General features: G+C 36.1%; 1 protein-coding gene across 3 annotated transcripts in view; it reads right to left on the bottom strand.

The window, feature by feature from the left end:
• Positions 1 to 11525: 11525 nt before the first annotated feature.
• SLC9B1 (solute carrier family 9 member B1) overlaps positions 11526 to 19874 on the bottom strand; it is a 65983-nt gene continuing 57634 nt past the window's right edge. For all 3 annotated transcript variants that reach the window (XM_082728995.1, XM_082728994.1, XM_082728993.1), the window contains 5 exons: positions 19407 to 19513; positions 18142 to 18291; positions 14089 to 14197; positions 13501 to 13637; positions 11526 to 11858 (listed from right to left, as the gene is read on the bottom strand). In XM_082728995.1, coding sequence (XP_082585121.1) covers positions 11646 to 11858; positions 13501 to 13637; positions 14089 to 14197; positions 18142 to 18291; positions 19407 to 19513 — 716 coding nt within the window. In that variant the 3' untranslated portion in view covers positions 11526 to 11645. The remainder of the gene's footprint in view (positions 11859 to 13500; positions 13638 to 14088; positions 14198 to 18141; positions 18292 to 19406; positions 19514 to 19874) is intronic.

Raw genomic sequence — 19874 nt, 5'->3', positions numbered from 1 at the left:
AGCACTAGTATTAGAAATAAATAACAAAAGCTTATTCAGGGGTGCCTGGGTGGCTCCATTGGTTACATGTCTGCCTTCGGCTCAGGTCATGATCACCAGGGTCCTGGGATGGAGCCCCGCGTCAGGCTGTCTGCTCAGCAGGGAGTCTGCTTCTCCCTCTCCCTCTGCCCCTCCTCTCTGTCTTATAAATTTAAAAATAAATAAATAGATAAATAAGTGATCCAAAAGAGATACGTAAATTTTAGAAATTAAAAGCACAAATCTAAATAATTTATGGAACTAAGTAATTGTACTAAATTTAGAACATATTTTAAATTGGATAAAGATTAAAAGATTATAGACCAATAGCTGTACAATACACCTGAAGCAGTACTTTAAGGGACATTTACTAGAAGCAATTCACATTCATGAAAGGACAATATATGTTTATAGGCTTGTCCAAAGTCTATGTTAGCTTTTCTACCCTCTGTCATAATACAGTCCAAAGAGACCCGGACTTCTGGACATTCTGTAGAATGTCACATTTGTTCATTATAGGGACCAGTTAAAACAGACTGGGTAAATAAGAAGTTGCAAGTATATTGGACATGTGGGACAGGCACATCCCTCAGAGTATGAGAAAACCCTTTGAGGATTAAGGGACCTACCACATTAGAGATTTTAAGGGTCCAGTGTTCCAGTGCTATGTGGTAGGTTTAAAATAAAGTATAAACTATTGCATCTTGTATTCCCACCATGTCTCATGGGCATCTTTGGGTTCTGGCGGTAGCATGGTCCACACTTAGGGATACTGCTCTGACACATTTGCTGAGGGACACAGAAGGCTGCTTTTGACAGGAGCTTAGAGTAGGAAAGGGCTCTGCAGCAGGTCCAAGCCACAGTACAAGCAGCCCTACCACTTGGCCGTACAATCCAGCAGACTCTGGCATTAGAGATACATGCAGTGGGAAAGACACCATGTAGAGTGTACAGCAAACTGCAATAGGAGGAATCAAGACATAGTTCTCTGGGGTTCTCTAGCAAGGCCGTGCTATCTGCTGGAAACTATATGTCATATTGTATAGTATAATTCTACACCTTAATAATACTGCGTTCACCTGGCAATGGGTATTGAGTGACCTTGCGACTAGAACTTCTCATCATGAGCTTGGTTTTGTTAGGCCTACTGAGTCATAAGGTCTCGTAGTAACCCATCACAGGATGGCAGTAGCACATCAGGGATCGGGCATGAGAAATAGTACAAGGCACAAGTAAACAGTGTGAGCAGGTGGCGCATCAAAAATTATTTCACTAGTTTCTCTACCTCAGCTCGCAACTATAGTTGTGTAGGTATTCCCATATTGCTTAGAGAGGAAAAAGGTTAAACTTGGTTTATCAAAAGTTTAGCTCAGGATATGGATGAAAGCCAAAATTGTATGGCTGCCTACTTTAGCTCTGGAAAGAGCAAAAATTAACATCTTGCCAGTAGTCAAACTTTGGACTTTGTACCTTGTCATTCATTCTGCATGTATGGAGAGGTGGCCGAAAGTAAGAATATACTCATATATTCATAGCCAAATGGCTTGGCTGATAGGTCAGGGGTTGGAAGGAGAAAGCTTGTAAAATTGAAGACAAAGAAATCTGGGAAAGAGGCATATGGATGAAACTATGGAAATAGACAAGATATGAAGATCTTTGTATCACATATTAACTCTTACAGAGGGTATCTACCAATAACCAAGGCAACAAAATGATTCAGCCAATTGACATCAGCCAGCTTCTTCTATTGGCCACCTAAGTACTGGCACAATTGTGCATAAATGTAGTGGCAGGGATGGAAACTATAAAGAAGCCCAAACAGCAGAAGTTCCTTCTGACCAAGGCTGATATAGCTACCGCTGCTGCTGAATGTCCAAACTGCCAGTAACAGAGAACAACACTGAAGGCTCAGTATGGTACCATCCATCAGGAAGACCAAATAGTCACACAGTGGCAAATTGAATACATTGAATCCCTCCCATTTAGGAAAGAGAGCAATTCCTCTTGACTGGAACTGAGACTTATTCTGAATATGGGCTTGCTTTCCTACTCCTAAGACCTCAAATAGTACCATTATCCAAGGGCTCACAGAATGTTGATCCACAAACATGGAATCCTGGTCATCATTGCATTGGACCAAGGAAGACACTTTATAGTACAGTGGTTGCAGCAATGGACACATGACAATGTGAATCAGTGATCCAGCAAAAATTATGAAATCATTACAACCAGAACCTGCCAAACTGATAGAGCAATAGAAAAAGCTTTAGAAAAAAGAAAGAAAGAAACAAAAAGCTTTAGAAGTTTTTTGAAGCTACAAGGATGGGGCACCAGCATACACTCTAGATCAATGACCATTATATGATCCCATGTCTCTGGCAGACAGAGGATCAAGGGTAGAAGAGAGTGGGAGATTTACCATTGTTCACAGTGACCGCTTGGGAAAGTTTGCTGCTTCTCTCTCTCAATGTTGTTACAAAATGGAAGGAGAGAGGAATGTCTTTGGCACCTTCCAAGTGATCCACTGGTAATCTTTTGTTCAGTTTTGATGGCACAATTTATGTAGACAAGTGCAGTACCATAGCTGAGCATTGCATTCTGTGTTCAGTAGAGGAGGAATGATGACCTAGGCTAAGTGTACTCAGGGATGATGATCTGGGTCACCCTGCCAGAGAAGTGACAGAGACCAGCAGAAGTGTGAGCTGAGGATAAGAAAAATGTGGAGTAGATAGCATGTGAATAGCAGAGGAGGCAGGTGAGGGTATAAGACCAGCTGCAGAAGTAAGGACCTATAGTTCATTCCATTAATGTTCCTTTCATAAATTTCTCAGCAAAAGAAAAGAATTCTGGAGGAGATTTTCCTAGATGGGAGTGAAATTTGGATCTATATGGAGCAATAGATCCAAAGATCTAAATGGCACAAAGGGTGGTGATGTGTAGCCAATATCCCTCTTTCAGGACTGAGACACTCATTCCCTTGCCTGCTTTGAGTGTCGTCTGTTGAGAGACCACAAGCGAGACCTTCCTCAAGAGTTGCCTTAGACAAAAGGAACTATGTAGCCCAAATTACACTACCTCCATGGGGGTAGTATGCACCCAATATTTACTTCATTGGAATTGATATGAACTATTGATAACAATATTTTAAGTAATATGTTCATCACCACTAACCATCAGGGAGACTCAAATCAAAAACCACATTGAGATACCACCTTACACCAGTTAGAATGGCAAAAATTGACAAGGCAGGAAACAATGGATGTTGGAGAGGTTGTGGAGAAAGGGGAGCCCTCTTACACTGTTGGTAGGAAGGCAAGTTGGTACAGCCACTTTGGAAAACAGTACAGAATTTCCTCAAAAAGTTAAAAATAGAACTACCCTACAACCCAGCAACTGTACTACTAGGTATTTACTCCAAAGATACAGATGTAGTGGAAAGAAGGGCCATCTGTATCCCAATGTTCATAGCAGCAATGTCAACAATAGCCAAACTGCAAAAAGAGCAGAGATGCCTTTCAACAGATGAATGGATAAAGATTGGTTCATATATACAATGGAATATTACTCAGCCATCAGAAAGGATGAATACCCAGCTTTTGAGTCAACATGGACAGAACTGGAGGAGATTATGCTAAGTGAAATAAATCAAGCAGAGAAAGTCAATTATCATCTGACTTCAATTATTTGTGGAACATAAGGAATAGCGTGGAGAATATTAGGAGAAGGAAGGGAAAAATGAAGGGGGGTAAATCAGAGGGGTAGAAAAACCATGAGAAACTGTGGACCCAGAGAAACATACAGGGTTTTAGAGGGGAGGAGAGTTGGGGGGATTAGTGAACCTGGAGATGGGTATTAAGGAGGGCACATATTGCATGGAGCACTAGGTGTTACACGCAAACAATGAATCATGGAGCACTACATCAAAAACTAATGATATACTGTCTGGTGACTAACATAATTAAAAAAATAAGTAATATGTTGTCAGTGAAAGAAAAAAGATTTTAAAAAAGATTTTAATATTTTAAAAAAGATTTCATTTATTTATTTGAGAGGGAGAGAACATGATTTGGGGGGGAGGGGCAGAGGGTGAGGAGAAGCAGGCTCCCCACTGAGCAGGGAGCCCAATGTGGGACTCAATCCCAGGAAACTAGGATCATAACCTGAGCTGAAGATAGATACTTAACCAACTGAGCCACCCAGGCACGCCACCATGAAGTAATTTTGTGTACATTCCAACAGACAATAACTCCTATGAACAAGTACAACAAAAATAGTCTTTATTAAAAAATAATAGAACCTTAAGAATACTCTCATCATGGAGGTATAATGTACCATGTGAATTAATGTAGTAGCAAGGATATTAAATACAGCAGTCATTCCTTCCTTTAAACAAATGAAAGTCACTTAAACATAGTCTATTCAGTTCTTTTATGAAAAGCATTTATGTTTCCTGATCCACATCCTCCTTCTGTGTCTCTCTTTGTGCAGTGGATGTTGGATTGGATACTTTACCACACATTACTGTTCTCAAGATGCAGACAGAGTGATATGCAAGAATTATGTTCTGTATTTAAACAGTTCATCTTAAAAGTTCATGAGAAAAATAAATAAGCAAGGAAAGTGCTAGGGGAAAAGGAGCATTGAGGGTAGCTAGCTCTACCAGATATTAAAACATAACATAAAGCTACTAAAAGTAAAATATTCTGGAGCACGTGGATGGCTCAGTTGGTTAGGCGTCCAACTCTTGATTTCAGCTCAGGTCTTGATCTCAAGGTAGAGGGATTGAGCCCCGTATCACTGGGCTTTATGCTCAGTGCGGAGTCTGTTTGAAATTCTCTCCCTCTCCCTTTGCTCCTCCTCTCACTCTCTCTCAAAGATAAATATTTAAGAAAAATATTTTGGCTTTAATAGGTGACTAGATATATCAGTGGAATAAAATAAAACTCCAGAAATAGACTCAAGTACATATAGAAATTTAATATACAATACAGAAGACATCTTGAATCACAGAGGGGAAAAGGATAGTTATTTTAATAAATATAGGCTGAATTTATTTATTTATTACATGTTGAATTGTGTTCAAGTCCTAATATGTAGAAGATATGTTGAAGTCCTAATCCTCAAAACATCAGAATTATTTGGAAACAGCGTCATTGCAGATGTAATTATTTAAATTAGGGTGAAGCCATACCAGCATAGGCTGAGCCCTAATCCAATATGACTAACATCCTAAGAAGGGGAAATTTGGACACAGAACCAGACATTCACAAAGGGAAGATGATGAAGACACACTGGGAGAAAGCCATGTAAAGACAGAGGCAGAGACTGGAGTGATGCATTGCCAAGGCAGAGAATGCCTGGGACTACCACCAGCTGGAAGAGGCAAGGAAATCTCTGTCCTCCCGTGGAAGCTTTGGAGGGGACATGGCTCTGCTGACACCATGATTTTGGACTTCCTAGTCTCCAGAACTATGAGAAAATAAATTTCTATTGTTTTAAACTACCAAGTTTGTGGTACTTTGTTTCAGCAGCTTTATGAAACTGATCTAGGATCAGATAACTGGATAACCATTTGGCAAAATAGAACATAGAATCCATACCTCACATCAAATAACAGAATAAAATCTAATGCATTAGAGAAGTAACAGTGAGAAATAAAACTATACAAGTGCTAAAGGAAAAATGAATGAATTCCTTTCTAACCATGAATCAGTATCTAGTATCCTAAAGGAAAAGATTCATATATTCAACTATATGAACAGAAAACTCTCTGCTTAACAAAAGAAGCACAACTAGCAATATCAAAAGACTGAAGAAAATATTTGTAATTTATATCACAGACAACTGACTGTTCTTTTTTATGTAAAGATCTTTTTATTTTTTTTAAGATTTTATTTATTTATTTGACAGACAGAGATCACAAATAGGCAGAGAGACAGGCAGAGAGAGAGAGAGGAGGAAGCAGGCTCCCTGCTGAGCAGAGAGCCTGATGCGGGACTAGATTCCAGGACCCTGGGACCATGACCTGAGCTGAAGGCAGAGGCTTTTAACTCACTGAGCCACACAGGCGCCCCTGTAAAGAGCTTTTTAAAATAGAAAAGAGAAATACTCCAAATCACAAAGGACATGAACAGATATTTCACAGAAAAAAAGGCAAATGATCTTTAAACCAATGAAAAAGATGCCCACTCACTCTTAGTTAAAGAAATGTAAAATTTCACTGCAATACTATCTCTCATTTATCAGACTGGAAGAATCCCAAAGTTTGAAAATATATATGCTCTTGGTGTGACCTCGAAAAGACTCTTCCCCGAAACACACACATGCACACATACACACTCATATAAACACACACAAAATATAAACACGTGTTCATTCATTGTGGGATTATTTCTAACATCAAAAGACTGAAAAGCATTCCTCGGCAGAGGACTGCTCAAACTAATGGGACATGGCCACAATATAGTACTGTTCAGTGGGAAACAGGGACAAGGACAGTTTCTATGTACTCACATGGGTCAGAAAAATACACATAATATGTTCCATTTGTGCAAATAGAAGGGGATAATTTTCAACAATAAAATATCTATATGCTTATCTTTATTTAAATATAAAAAAGAGCAGAAAATAGAAATTAAATAAAAGAAAAAGAAAGTGGGCTAGAGTTATTAAGGGACAGGAAAAGAAGCAAGAGTTTCCAAATAGAGCTTTTCTTATAGTTTTGACTTTTAAACTATATAAATGTTTTATGTATACAAAATTATACATAAATCTTGTTTAAAACCAATTCTTAGAACTGAAAGCAAATAGAAAGAAATAAATCTAACTGTATATCCAGGTATATATATTATATACTATATATATGTAGTTATATATATAATTTCAAGGAGCTTTAGAATTTAGTACTTTTGGTGGACATCTTTGGTGAGATATAGTCTTAAGGATGAAAAAACTGCAACATATCTTAAACTTAATTCAGTAATTATAAGTAATAATATTGGTATTGCTATTTTGAAATTTTTGAATACTATAAAGCTAATTAATAAATACTACATTAATAATATTAAGAACCAATATATTCAGTGAAAGAGAAAAAAGATAAAGGCAAAAGCCCTATATTACATTTGAATTAGAAATAGCAGCTTGATCTCATGTTTTCATAGTTTATTTTTAAATGATTCAAAGACTATGATAACTTAGGAAACTTAAAATATTTAGTTATCTTATAGAATTTATGTCCCATGATTGCATTATTTCATATAATATTTACTTTTTCTTCTCATTAATCAGCTCTGAAGGGATTTTGACTACATATAATCTGTGCTATGAATTATATTCTAACATCACCAATAATAGTAATAGTAAAAGCCGTACTTTTTATTTTAAAAGATGTATTTTTTGATTTCTAAAACTTGTATTTTTTAGCAATGTTTATAACAAGATCCAGATACAATGATTCTCCAGCAATAGCATTCCTAACCTTCAGGTTTTGGTTTTAACATACTCATTTTCATGGAAAGATACCAGTCTTTTGGAGACTAGCTGATTCCAGGTCTGGAGTAGGGAAAAGGCTTATGAATCTGGGACAGCTTGTTATGTCTGAAAGGAAGAAAGCATTCAAACACTATGGCTTCATGTCCAAAGAGTACAGAATCAACTGTGAAGCGTACCCAAGGGCCATATTTGGGACAATTTGAGAATCAAAAAGTAAATCGTCCTGGGCTAAAACACCCTGCATATTTAAAAAAATACCAAGTTGACATAAACAGAATACAAGGGACTTCTGGCTCTGGTGATAACAGCTAGTATTAAACTTAATCACCAGCTGGAAACAACTACAATACCTGTATACTTGTCCTTCAGGATACTTCCTGGCAGGGATCCTGTAGACTCAGACCCATGCTGCATACTATCCTCCTCACCAAATTGCTTGACTAAGGCCAAGACCTTGCTGGACTGTTCAGGGTCCCAGACCTCATCCATTCCAAATAATGCCTGGTGTTATCTACCAGCTGCTCCTAGACTACCGTCATGAGTCATGTCAACAGTATGTTGCTAACCCAACAGACAGTGGGTCCACCACTGCAGCAGCTGCTGTGGTAGCTCTTCCAGCCGTCAGTGTTCTTCCACAGTATAAATATGCTGTAGGAGTTGGTAATCCTCCACAATGTCTTAATGTAAAGCCACAGGTTACCATGCAGCAGCCTACTGTTAATGTACAAGGTCAGGAGACTGTGACTACTTTCACGTTAGCATCTGCTCCTCCTCAAGTACAAAAACAAATTTGTGTGAATGACTCCTTTTATTCGAGCCATGCACCCTACTGTTGCTGGTCAAAATCACCCATGTGTTTTTGGAGACTGATAATTCAGAACCTCTTCCTTCACAGGCTTGAAGCTCCAGAGTCTCTCTGATTTGAGGTTGCTGAAGTGTTGGTGTACTACAAGCCCACCAAGCAAAAAAGGCTGCCCAGGAAGTAATTAACTATGTCCTTGGAGCTCCAATTGTTTAAAATTGATTGCAGACCATGAATAGAAATGCATGCTTCACAAAAGAAAAATATCTAAACACTAAAAGCTTACATATTATGGGGGAAAATTGCTAAATATAAAATAGATGCAAAAGAGGAAAAGAAACTTTGAAGCTTATGTACTGAGCAAATGCCAGGTCTAGCAAACAATAATGCTGGATTACTTCCTGATTTAAACACACACACACAAACACACACACACACAACTAGTACTATAAAAACTTTTTTAAAAAGATTTTTAAAAAAATTTGAGAGAGTGAGTGAGCATAGAGGGAGACTTTGACTCCCTGCTGAGCAGAGAGCCTGACACAGAGCTCAATCCCAGGACCCTGAGATCATGACCGCTGCCGAGGGCAGATGCTTAACCCACTGAGCCACCCAGATGTCCCAAAACTAATGTTTTATAGATCCTGGGAAAAACAGTTTTCAGCAAAGTACAAAAATTTAAAGCATTCCTCTGATTTTATAAATCTTTACTGTGGAATATCTCAGCATGTCATTTGTTTTAAGTAACAGAATTGAAAACTGAGCAAGTAAATGTAATTTGGATTGTGATTTAATAAAAATTCCTTAAATAGTGAAAAAATATTAGTGAATAAACAAAGACATACTTGACAAATTTATAAGGAACAATGTTCTTGTGTTTGTTTAAATACTACGGACACTTAAATACTGTAAACATGGTTAACTGCTTGTAATTTTATTTTTTTACTGCTTGTAATTTTAAAATGACATTAATGAAGGTAATTTATGTTCAGTTAGCTAGCATACAGTATATCATTAGTTTTTGATGTAGTGCTCAAAGATTCATTAGTTGTGTATAACACCCGGTGCTCATCACAACATGTGCCCTCCTTAATATCCATCACCAGTTCCCCGCTCCCCTGACCTCCTTCCCTTCTGTAACCCTGTTTGTTTCCTGGAGTCCAGAATCTCATGGTTTGTCTCTGTCTTTGATTTCTTCCCGTTCAGTTTTCCCTCCCTTCTCTGTGGTCCTCCACTATTTTGTTCCATATATGAGTGAAACCATGGGATAATTGTCTTTCTCTGCTTATTTCACTTAGCATAAGCCCCTCCAGTTCCATCCATGTTGATGTAAATGGTGGGTAGTCATCTTTTCTGAAGGCTGAGTGATATTCCGTTGTATACATGGACCACATCTTCTTTATCCATTTATCTGTTGAAGGACATCGTGGCTTCTTCCACAGTTTGGTTGTTGTGGACATTGCTGCTATGAACATTGGGGTGAAGGTGCCCCTAATGAAGGTAATTAAAAAAAATTTTTTTATATAGAAAATCAAAAATTCAAATTATTTGAATGCCTGCAACACTACTTTTTAAAAGTAGAGTGTTTTGGTCTAATGAACATATAAATATTAAATTTAATACTTAAGAAAAAACTATAAATCACAAAAAATGAGAATTTTTCCCTTGATTAAAAAACATACTTCCTCATTCTGAAAATGATTTATTATAACTTTATCTTTTATTAAGATCAATTTTCTATTTTAAAATCTAATTCTCTTGTAAATGTAAAATACTACCTTGTGAATGTAAATATTTTTTCATTTACATATTAGTAAAAAATGATATGCCCCCATGATTTAAACATTAGTCAAAACACTGGGGCAGTTTAGAATTTTAAATTTTTAGAATTTTAGTACTAGAATTAAAATAGTTGAAAATGAGGCATAGGATTGACGCTGAGTTGTAAGAATGTAGAAGAAAATGCTTCTAGAACAGCAGCGATTTTATCTCCTCCCAGAGTTATCCAGGTGTGTGTGTAAACTTTTGACAGTTTTAGTGTTATATTTTGTGAAAGGTCCCAGTATATACATATATAGTTTTGGTTGCCTTAAATTATAGTTGCTTCACTTTGCAAATTTATGTGTAGATTTTACATTCTTTGCTATTTTAGTATTTTACTTACATGGAAGAGGGAAGAGGAAACCAAGTAATGTTTAATTCCTGAATTTGGCTTTTGCCAAAGAAGTCTGAATGACGTTAAGAAGCCATCCACTAAGGCTATTTGAGAAAATTTTACATGACCCTTCCAACTTTTTTTTTTTTAAAGGTTTTATTTATTTATTTGACAGAGAGAAAGATCACAAGTAGGCAGAGAGGCAGGCGGTCGGGGGGGCGGGGGGTGGGAGCAGATTCCCCGCCAAGCGGAGAGCCCGACGCAGGGCTCGATCCCAGGACCCTGAGATCATGACCTGAGCCAAAGGCAGAGGCTTAACCCACTGAGCCACCCAGGCGCCCCTGACCCTTCCAACTTTAAAATAATCTTGAAATAAACTGAAAATTGCATTTTCCTTGTGATTGGTTCTATATAAGCATAGCAGATTTAATCAGCTAGAATTGAAAGGAGATTCTATATTACTGAGGAAAAGAAAATCTCACATGGACAAGTCTATTAATCCTTCATTTATGCAGGCTGACTTTAACTCCTCATTTTATACTCACTGAAAAATCATGGTTTATTTCCATTTGTGATTTAATTTTAAATCTATAAATAAATACTTCACATAATATTTCATTTAAAAACTATTAAACTTGTCATTTTAAGGGTACTGAAGAAATAAATAAGTCTAATTTTGGTTCTTTTATTTAATATACCATTCATTCAGATAGTCACAAAAAACAGAATTCGAAATCCATTTTGTTGACCCACTTATTCTTGGCATTTTTTCCCCTTTTCTGGTGATCTTTTTAACTAAATTACTAAACAGGTGATGAGTTCTACTTCTCCTGTATGGAGGTTTAGAATATCTTATCTTTCTGTCATTGGGTTAATTTAATTTTTTATTACACCAAGTTTGTAATGTGACAGTAGATTCAGCCTAATGGATTACTTTAAACTTTCCTAGAATATTTACAGATTTACTTTGTTCTTGAAATACATAAATACTATTGGGCATTCTATTTACATTGTTTTATTAAACTAACCTTGGAGTAAAAAATTATAGGAAAGCTCTGTAATGAAACCACATATTTATTAAATCCTTGGTACTATGTACAATCTCCACATATTTGTATGTTTTAATTTTTCTCTCATGTAAGATAATATATTAAAAGAAGAAGGCAAATAAACTTTTTAATGAAGTTCCATCTCTGTCAGTTCCATACTGATGCTGTTTGGATCATGGCGTGTAAGTACTTTGGGTCCCAGTATGCCAATAATTAGAGCTCCATTTGGAGCTGTGATCAAGATGGCTAAAAATGCCACTGTCATCACATCCTTCGAATATGGTTCCAAGTGGGGTGCGCTGATTCTTGCTGTTTCTAGAGCCAGAGGACCTAATACAGCCTGCATTTAGAGGGTAAAAAGATAAAGAAAAATGTTAAATAGCTAATATATGACAAAAGTTAATGGCCCTGTTAAAATAAACAAAACCTAGTAGTAGGCCATCAGAAAAGAGACAAGCCTTAAAGTGCGGAGGAATTATTAGGAATTACTCATCAATTCTATGTTCTTCCTAGGAAATATATCTGGATGAAAAGTGAAATATTGACAAATCATTGTGCATGCATTTTGGGGTCGATTTATATTTTTATCATCTCAGCTTTCTCCTGTTTAAATATCTTTTTTTTGGAGTGCTCACATTACTCTCAGAACCTCAGGAGTTCTAGCTAAAGCAGGATTTTGCTTATTTGCCTTTACCACAGATGATAAAGTTCTTGGATATAATAAGACAACACAAAATACTAGGGTTTCTTATGGTTCTCTAGGATTTTGTTGCTTATGTTCTTGTCTTCCTACTTGGGAGGCAGTGTGTCCAGTAAAACTGGCAAGAGGTTTGGAATCTACAAAGTGGACAGGGGAGATTAGGAAGTAACTTGCCTAATGTTTTAAGTAAGTAACATGATATTCAAAACACTCAGGCTGGTCCCATCAACCTGCAAAAGCAGGTTGGAAAACCAACCATGACATAGTAAGAATTTTGTTGTACAAGAACTCACAAATTTCTGTTTTGGAGTAACAGTGGAAAAAAGAATCTCCAGAAATCAAGACATTATACTGCCAGGTTAAAAAGTCTAACGATAAGTAGTAATACCTCTTTGTAGGAGCAGACTAACTAACATTCAATCAGAGGGCAAAACTATAAGATCTCCCCATTCATTCATTCATCATTCATTATTCATTCTTGTAGGTATGCTGTGCTTACTAATTGTGTACCCCCTGCATGCCAAGCAGTATAGTAAGTACTAAGAGAAAATTAATGAAAGAAAATACTGTTCCTGTCTTTCCCAGATAGTCTGGTGAAGAGATTTAGTCATTAATTAAAATCATATAAATTAAATGCATAATTAAAAATAATATATGTGCATTCATATATGGTGGAGTGGGTGACAAGGGTAGGAAAGATATATTTTTAAAAGAATCAATGTGTCTCGGGGCATCTGGGTGGCTCAGTCGTTAAGCGTCTGCCTTCGGCTCAGATCATGATCCCAGGGTCCTGGGATTGAGCCCGGCACTGGGCTCCCTGCTAGGCGGGAAGCCTGCTGCTTCCTCTCCCACTCCCCCTTCTTGTATTCCCTCTCTCACTGTCTCTCTCTGTGTCAAATAAATAGATAAAATCTTTAAAAGAAAAAAAAAAAAGAATGTGTCTCCACTTTAAAGTTATTACATTTATCACTGTAATATTCAGCAAAATGTAAACATTCCAGTATCCAGATATATTCTTATATTTTGGGAAAACAGAAAAAAAAATGTTTCAGAAGTTTAGGAAGTATTTGTCATTAAAGGTACACTTTTCAACTTCAGAAGAATTGCTTTTAAAACAGATTTTGAAAAAGATTACATTATTTTCAGTAAGTAGTTATGCTCAATCAAATATTTTAAAAGTAAGGCTAATAATGTACATTTTGTAATTAAGGTAACATTTCACTTGGAATTTAAAAAAATCATTAACATTAAAAATTATTAACATGACTTAATACGTTCTTACCTGGACCGTAGCTTTGGGCATCCACGATAAAGCGATAAATATTTTCTCCTTAAAATTGAAGCCAGCAAAACACATCAATACAAATGTAAAAGAAATTCGAATCAATAATGCCAAACTCACGGTAGCAACACAAATGCCTACAACAGTTAAAAAAAAAAACATAAACAACGAAATATTTGGAAAAAGTGGTTCTTTATGTCTAGAAAAAGTGCAAGAGATTATCTTATGGTGGAGGAACCATGAAAGATAAGATATATTTATTTAATTCTGAGCTAATAGACTTTGAACTTTCCCTACAAACGAAAGTATTCAAAAGCTGCTGATGGTATGTAATATTTTCTGTCAGAAAAGAATTTCAAACTGCATTTCCTCAGATCACTCAGGGAAGGTATTCAGAGCTAGCTTTGGTAACGAAGAGCAAACGAGGTAACAGAAGAGCAAATGTATGTTATTAACTGTATCAACATGAGTTTCTGAAGAAGGTTCTTATAGCATTCAAGACATATTGTAAACAAAATAAAAAAGTTATTCATTGTTTGCTTAAATATTTTCAAAGCTCATATTTTTTGTGCCTGCAATTATTCTTACCAATAGCATTTGATTTAAGAGATGCAACAGATACTTCTGATCCAACCAAACCAAAAAGAAGGGGTTGAAAAATATGCCATGTAGTTTTAATAATTCTTTGGACTCTAATCTGTAGGAAAGAATAATGTATTTTTAGTTATTGTGTTTAGTTATTGTGACACAAAATAATTGCTTTTTAGAAATTAAAGTCTCTCAACATTTAATAAACTTAAGATATTTTATTTGTAGAAGAAATGTTAAAGCTTAAAAATTGAATAGGTTAATTCTTTTTTTCAAACACTTGAGTAGAATTTGGTTAAAAAAAATCTACAGGGGCGCCTGGGTGGCTCAGTGGGTTAAAGCCTCTGCCTTCAGCTCAGGTCATGGTCCCAGGGTCCTGGGATAGAGCCCCGCATCAGGCTCTCTGCTCAGCAGAGAGCCTGTTTCCTCCTCTCTCTCTGCCTGCCTCCTCTACCTACTTGTGATCTCTGTCTGTCAAATAAAGAAATAAATAATTTAAAAAAAATCTACAAAGCTTATAGCAGAATTATTTACAATAGTCAAGACATGGAAGCAGCCCAGCTGTCCGTTGATTGGTGAACGGATAAAGAACATGTCGTATGTGTGTGTACACACACACACACACACACAGGAATAATATTCAACAGTAAAAAAGAATGAAATCTTGTAATTTGCAACAATATAGACGGGGCCAGCAAGTATAATGCTAAGTGACATAAATCAAAGAAGGGCAAATACCATAAGATTTCCCTCATGTGGAAAGAGGGAAAAAACAGAAAGAGAGAGAAAAACCAAGAAACAAGTTCTATTTTTTTTAAAGGTTTTATTTATTTATTTGACAGACAGAGATCACAGGTAGGTGGGGAAGTAGGCAGAGAGAGAGAAAAGGGGAAGCAGGCTCCCTGCTGAGCAGAGAGCCTGATGTGGGGCTTGATCCCAGGGCCCTGGGATCATGACCTGAGTCAAAGGCAGAGGCTCTAACCCACTGAGCCACCCAGGCACCCCTAGTAACAGGTTCTTAACGATGGAGAATAAACTGATAGTTCCAAGACGGGAGGTAGGTGAGGGGAAGGGTGAAACAGGTAAAGGGGATTCAGGAGTGTACTTGCTGTGATAACTGGCTAGTGTATGGAAGTGCTGAAACACAGTATTGTACACCTGATACACATATAACAACTGCATGTTAATTTACTGGAATTAAAATTAAAAACTTAAAAAAAGAAGTAAAATAAAAATTAATGGCTCTTGAAACCAGAAAAAAAGTCTATAAAGCTAATCAATAAAAATATTATTTGGTAATTTTGTCAGTAAACAAATAAGGTCTTTGGAGTTCCAGACATGTTTGAATGGCTTAATAACAATTCTAGCTTTTGTTTATAAGGTAATGGAACAGAGACAGAACTAGAACTACATCATGCCTGATGAGCACATACTCAATATTATGCAAGCATTTCAGCTCTCAAAAGGGAGTTGAGAAGACCTCCACTTATAATTGTCTTGGAAACCAATCCCATGAAAGTTAATCTTGATATGTCCTAAACTACCAGGCAAAAAATGTCAGTAATGTTAGGCCTGCTTCTGAAGGACCCATGTTGAAAACTTCAATTTTATTTTTTCTTTAAAACCAAACCAAAACCATAAATAGACTCTTAATTTGGTTGCCTGCCTGGCTCTCCTTTCTGAGAATGAACCTCTTCCAATGCTACTTCCTTGATTATGTGGTTACAACAAAGTCCCCAGTTGATGTAACAGTACTTTGGCTCTTCTCAAGGAATATGGATGAAGAGATTTTAGTTTCAGTGTGGGCTTATCTTATTTTATTTTTTTATTTTATTTGTTTGACAGGCAGAGATCACAAGTGGGTGGAGAGGCAGGCAGAGAGAGGAGGAAGCAGGCTCCCCGCTGAGCAGAGAGCCCGATGCGGGGCTCGATCCGAGGACCCTGGGATCATGACCTAAGCCGAAGGCAGAGGCTTTAACCCACTGAGCCACCCAGGGGCCCTGGACTTATCTTTTTTTAAAGAAGAGATATAAAACTGTGATATCCTTTGTTTGGGGTATAAACTACGTTTGTAATTATTTCCCTTATGACTGGGTTTTCTAATTTATAAAAGTAAAGTTAAAAAAAAGAAAAAAAAAACAAAGAAAAAACAATCTTACTCTTTCTTCATGGTGGCACATTATCCCATTTATTTCTTTTAATTTTTTAAATAAAAACTTTATTCATTTTTGAGAGAGAGAGCATGAGCTGGGAGGGGGGGCAGTGGTGGATACAGAGGAGAGGGAGAATAGACTCCCTCTGCCCGCTGAGCAGGGCTGAAGACCCAGGGCTCCATTCCAGGATCCCGAGGTTATGACCCAAGCTGAAGGCAGACACTTAACTGACTGAGACACCCAGGTGTCTCAGGTGAAATTTAGTAGTTTTCATTTTATTTAATTGTAATTTATTACTGACCATTTAATTTTTTTTAACAATTGTGATTTTATTGGAATACTAAACAAAACACTAATATAATTTTTGGGTTGGGAAATTCTCAAGCTGATTTTAAAATTTATCTAAGAAAGCATTTGTGCAGGAACAGTCAAGAAATACTTTAAAAATAAGTACAAAGAGAGGGATCTTCCATATTAGATTTTGAGACATAAAATGACAGATTTAAAATAGAGTGGTACTGGCACAGGACTAGATAGGTAGGATTAAATAGATTCCAGCAATGAATATATATATATATATATATATATATATATATATATATATATATACACACACACACACACACACATACATACATATATATATTTAGCTCATGTTAAAAGAGGCTCTTAAAATCACTGAATAAATAATGGATTAGTCATAAATAATTTAGTAAAAAATGACTACCCAGTTTATATGCATATATATATATATTATATGTATGTGTATAAATGTTTATGAACACACACATATCCTTATCTCACAGCATTTACAAAAATAAATTCCAGATGAATTAAAGAACTAAATGCAAAAATAAAACAAACAATAACTACCAAAGAATTAGGTGATACTATAGAAAACATTATGGTTATAATCTTATAATCTTGGGTGATGATATCCTTCTTAAACAAGATACAGAATTCAAAACAAAAAAGAAAAATACTTCTGACTACAAGTAATTTTACTTCAACACAAAAGACATCATAAACAAAGTTAAAAATAAGCAAAAATTATATGCAATATATACATAAGAAATGATTAGTAGCACTAATATATAGGGAAACTATAGAAACAAAAGGCAAATCAACCAATTAAAAACCAGGCAAAGATGAACAGGTAGTTTAAAAAGAATATATGAAGAGAAGATTACTGCACTATTGATCAGAGAAATATAAATGAAGAATAATAATGCTATATCATTTCTTACCCATCAGATGCTTAAAATCTTTGAAAAGATAATTTTGCAGTACCCCTCAAAATAGAAACATTCCATTTCTAAATTCAGCAATTACATATCTAGGAATCTGTTTTACAGAAGCACTTTCACATTAGCAAAAAAATACATGAACAGGATTGTTCATGGCTTCACATTAGTAATAACAAAAATGGAAAGGATCTAAATGTCTACAAATGGAGAACTGATTAAAGAGATGATTGATTCTGGGAAGGGGGTCTGATATTTGGGAGTGGTAAGGGAAAAGAAGTCTTTTAAATTTTGTTCTATATGTGGGCTTTTTGTATTGTTCTAATCTTTTATGAGCATTTTCATGGATTAACTGTATAACTATTATTTTAATGAATAAAATAATTAAATCAATAAAAGTTCTATAATCACATTGCATAAAAATTGAGAAAAAGAAAGCAGCCTGATTGTTAACTCAACTTCTGATTGCATTTTAGTGTATTTCCAGGTCCTTTTCCTAAATATCTTATTTCCTCGATTGATTTATACACATCCTTGAAGACACAAATTTCTGGAACATCTTCCAACTAGAACGAAGAGATTTCCTAAACATCTATTATGGATGTAAAAAAATGCGGTTATTTTATCTTAAAAAGTGATGTATTAAAAATAGTCACCTTTTCTGTGGACCAGTTCATCCCTGCAACAAAAGTTAATGCTAGTGTGCATAGTCCTCCAGCTGCATGTAAACCAATACGCTGGCTGCCCAAGACAGCAGTAAGAGACATACTCAAAATAAAGAAAGCTCTCTTCACTGGACGTCTTGTCTAGAATTAGATAGATATTTAGAAATTAATTTACATTTAATATATAAAACAATATTTATATCTTCTACCATGTATTATTCACTCTTTGGTATCATGGCTCTAGATGTTATATTAAATAGTGTCTAAAATTTTTATTTCTTCCTCACTAAATATTTTAGCAGACCAAGTGAAAAAAATCTGCAATTATTAAGTTTTATCTTCTGCCACATCTCTCATACTAATGTTAGTAAAATGGGTATAGTACCTCAGCTATAAGTGAAGAAGGAAGGAAAGAGACCCATATAAACAAAGTAAACTGTATAAGCTGTAGTTCCTGTAGCATATACATATACATATTGTAGTTCCTATAACATATCCAGTTAAAAAATAAAGTTTTGAGTATCTCTTTGGCTGAGATAGCTGTTATAGATAAGATGGAAGTTACAGAAATACAAGAGTAATAGCATATCCTTTAGGGGAGGAAAGGGTTGAGTTTAATAGTGCCTTAGTCAAAGGCAGTGGGAGTAAATTTAAGTCAGAAAATATGCAGAGATAAATGGCAATCTACTTTCCAAAAAATGTTCAGGGGAAAATTTGAGTGGCAAAACATTAGGGAAAATTGCCAGTGGTCAGGAGGCAATTTAATGAATATAGGGCTGGAGTGGAATGGAGAAGGTACTCTGGTTTAAGTACAGTTTTCTTTTTAAAAATTTCTTATTTTTTTAAAAGATTTTTAAAAATTTATATATTTGACAGAGAGAGAGAGTGAAAGAAGGAACACAGTCAGGGGGTGGGGGAGGGCGAAGCAGACTCCCTGATGAGCAAGGGAGCTGGATGTGGGCTTGATCCCATCATGACAGGGCAGACACTTAACCAACTGAAACACCCAGGAGCCCTAAGGACATTTTCTGATACTCTTATTTGTTGAATCAGGAAGCAGAGACTTCAATCAAGGCCGTTGACCTGCATCAATCACAAATGTGCTCCATTTTAAGCAGAGAGTAGCATGATGGGCTATTTTGGCGAAAGAGAATTAAACACTACATTTAAAAGCTCATGGATCCTCTAGAAATTCCAATTTTTGAAAGAAATGTCTAATACTATACTTCTAAAAAATAGATTAACTTTTCATTTACCTGATCTCCACTGGGAAAATACTGAACAAACATTCCCAGAACAGCTCCTGCCAGCATGCCAATAAGTACGTCCCGAAAAGAGGCAAGGACATTATTAAGTATAGTACCTGTAAGGGCACACAATAAGGGACACATCTCATAGAGTAATTATTTTCACATACCTAACATATCAGAAGATCAAGTCTAGGTGGTTCATAGAGAAAAGCATATATCTTCTAGAACAAATATGCAAAAATGGGCCTTTAATATTCGTATACTTGATAACATAAAGATCTGATACATTATGTACCCTCAAATAATTTAATAAATACACACAAGTTAGAAATGTTCATTGAAAATGTAGGCCAAGGGGGCGCCTGAGTGGTGCAGTGGGTTAAAGCCTCTGCCTTCGCCTTGGGTCGTGATCCCAGGGTCCTGGGATGGAGCCCCCACATCGAGCTCTCTGCTCAGCAGGGAGCCTGTTTCCTC

This window comes from Mustela nivalis, assembly GCF_964662115.1.
Source record: "Mustela nivalis genome assembly, chromosome: 4".
Taxonomy (NCBI): Eukaryota; Metazoa; Chordata; class Mammalia; order Carnivora; family Mustelidae; genus Mustela; species Mustela nivalis.
This window is presented reverse-complemented; position numbering and strand designations above follow the sequence as displayed.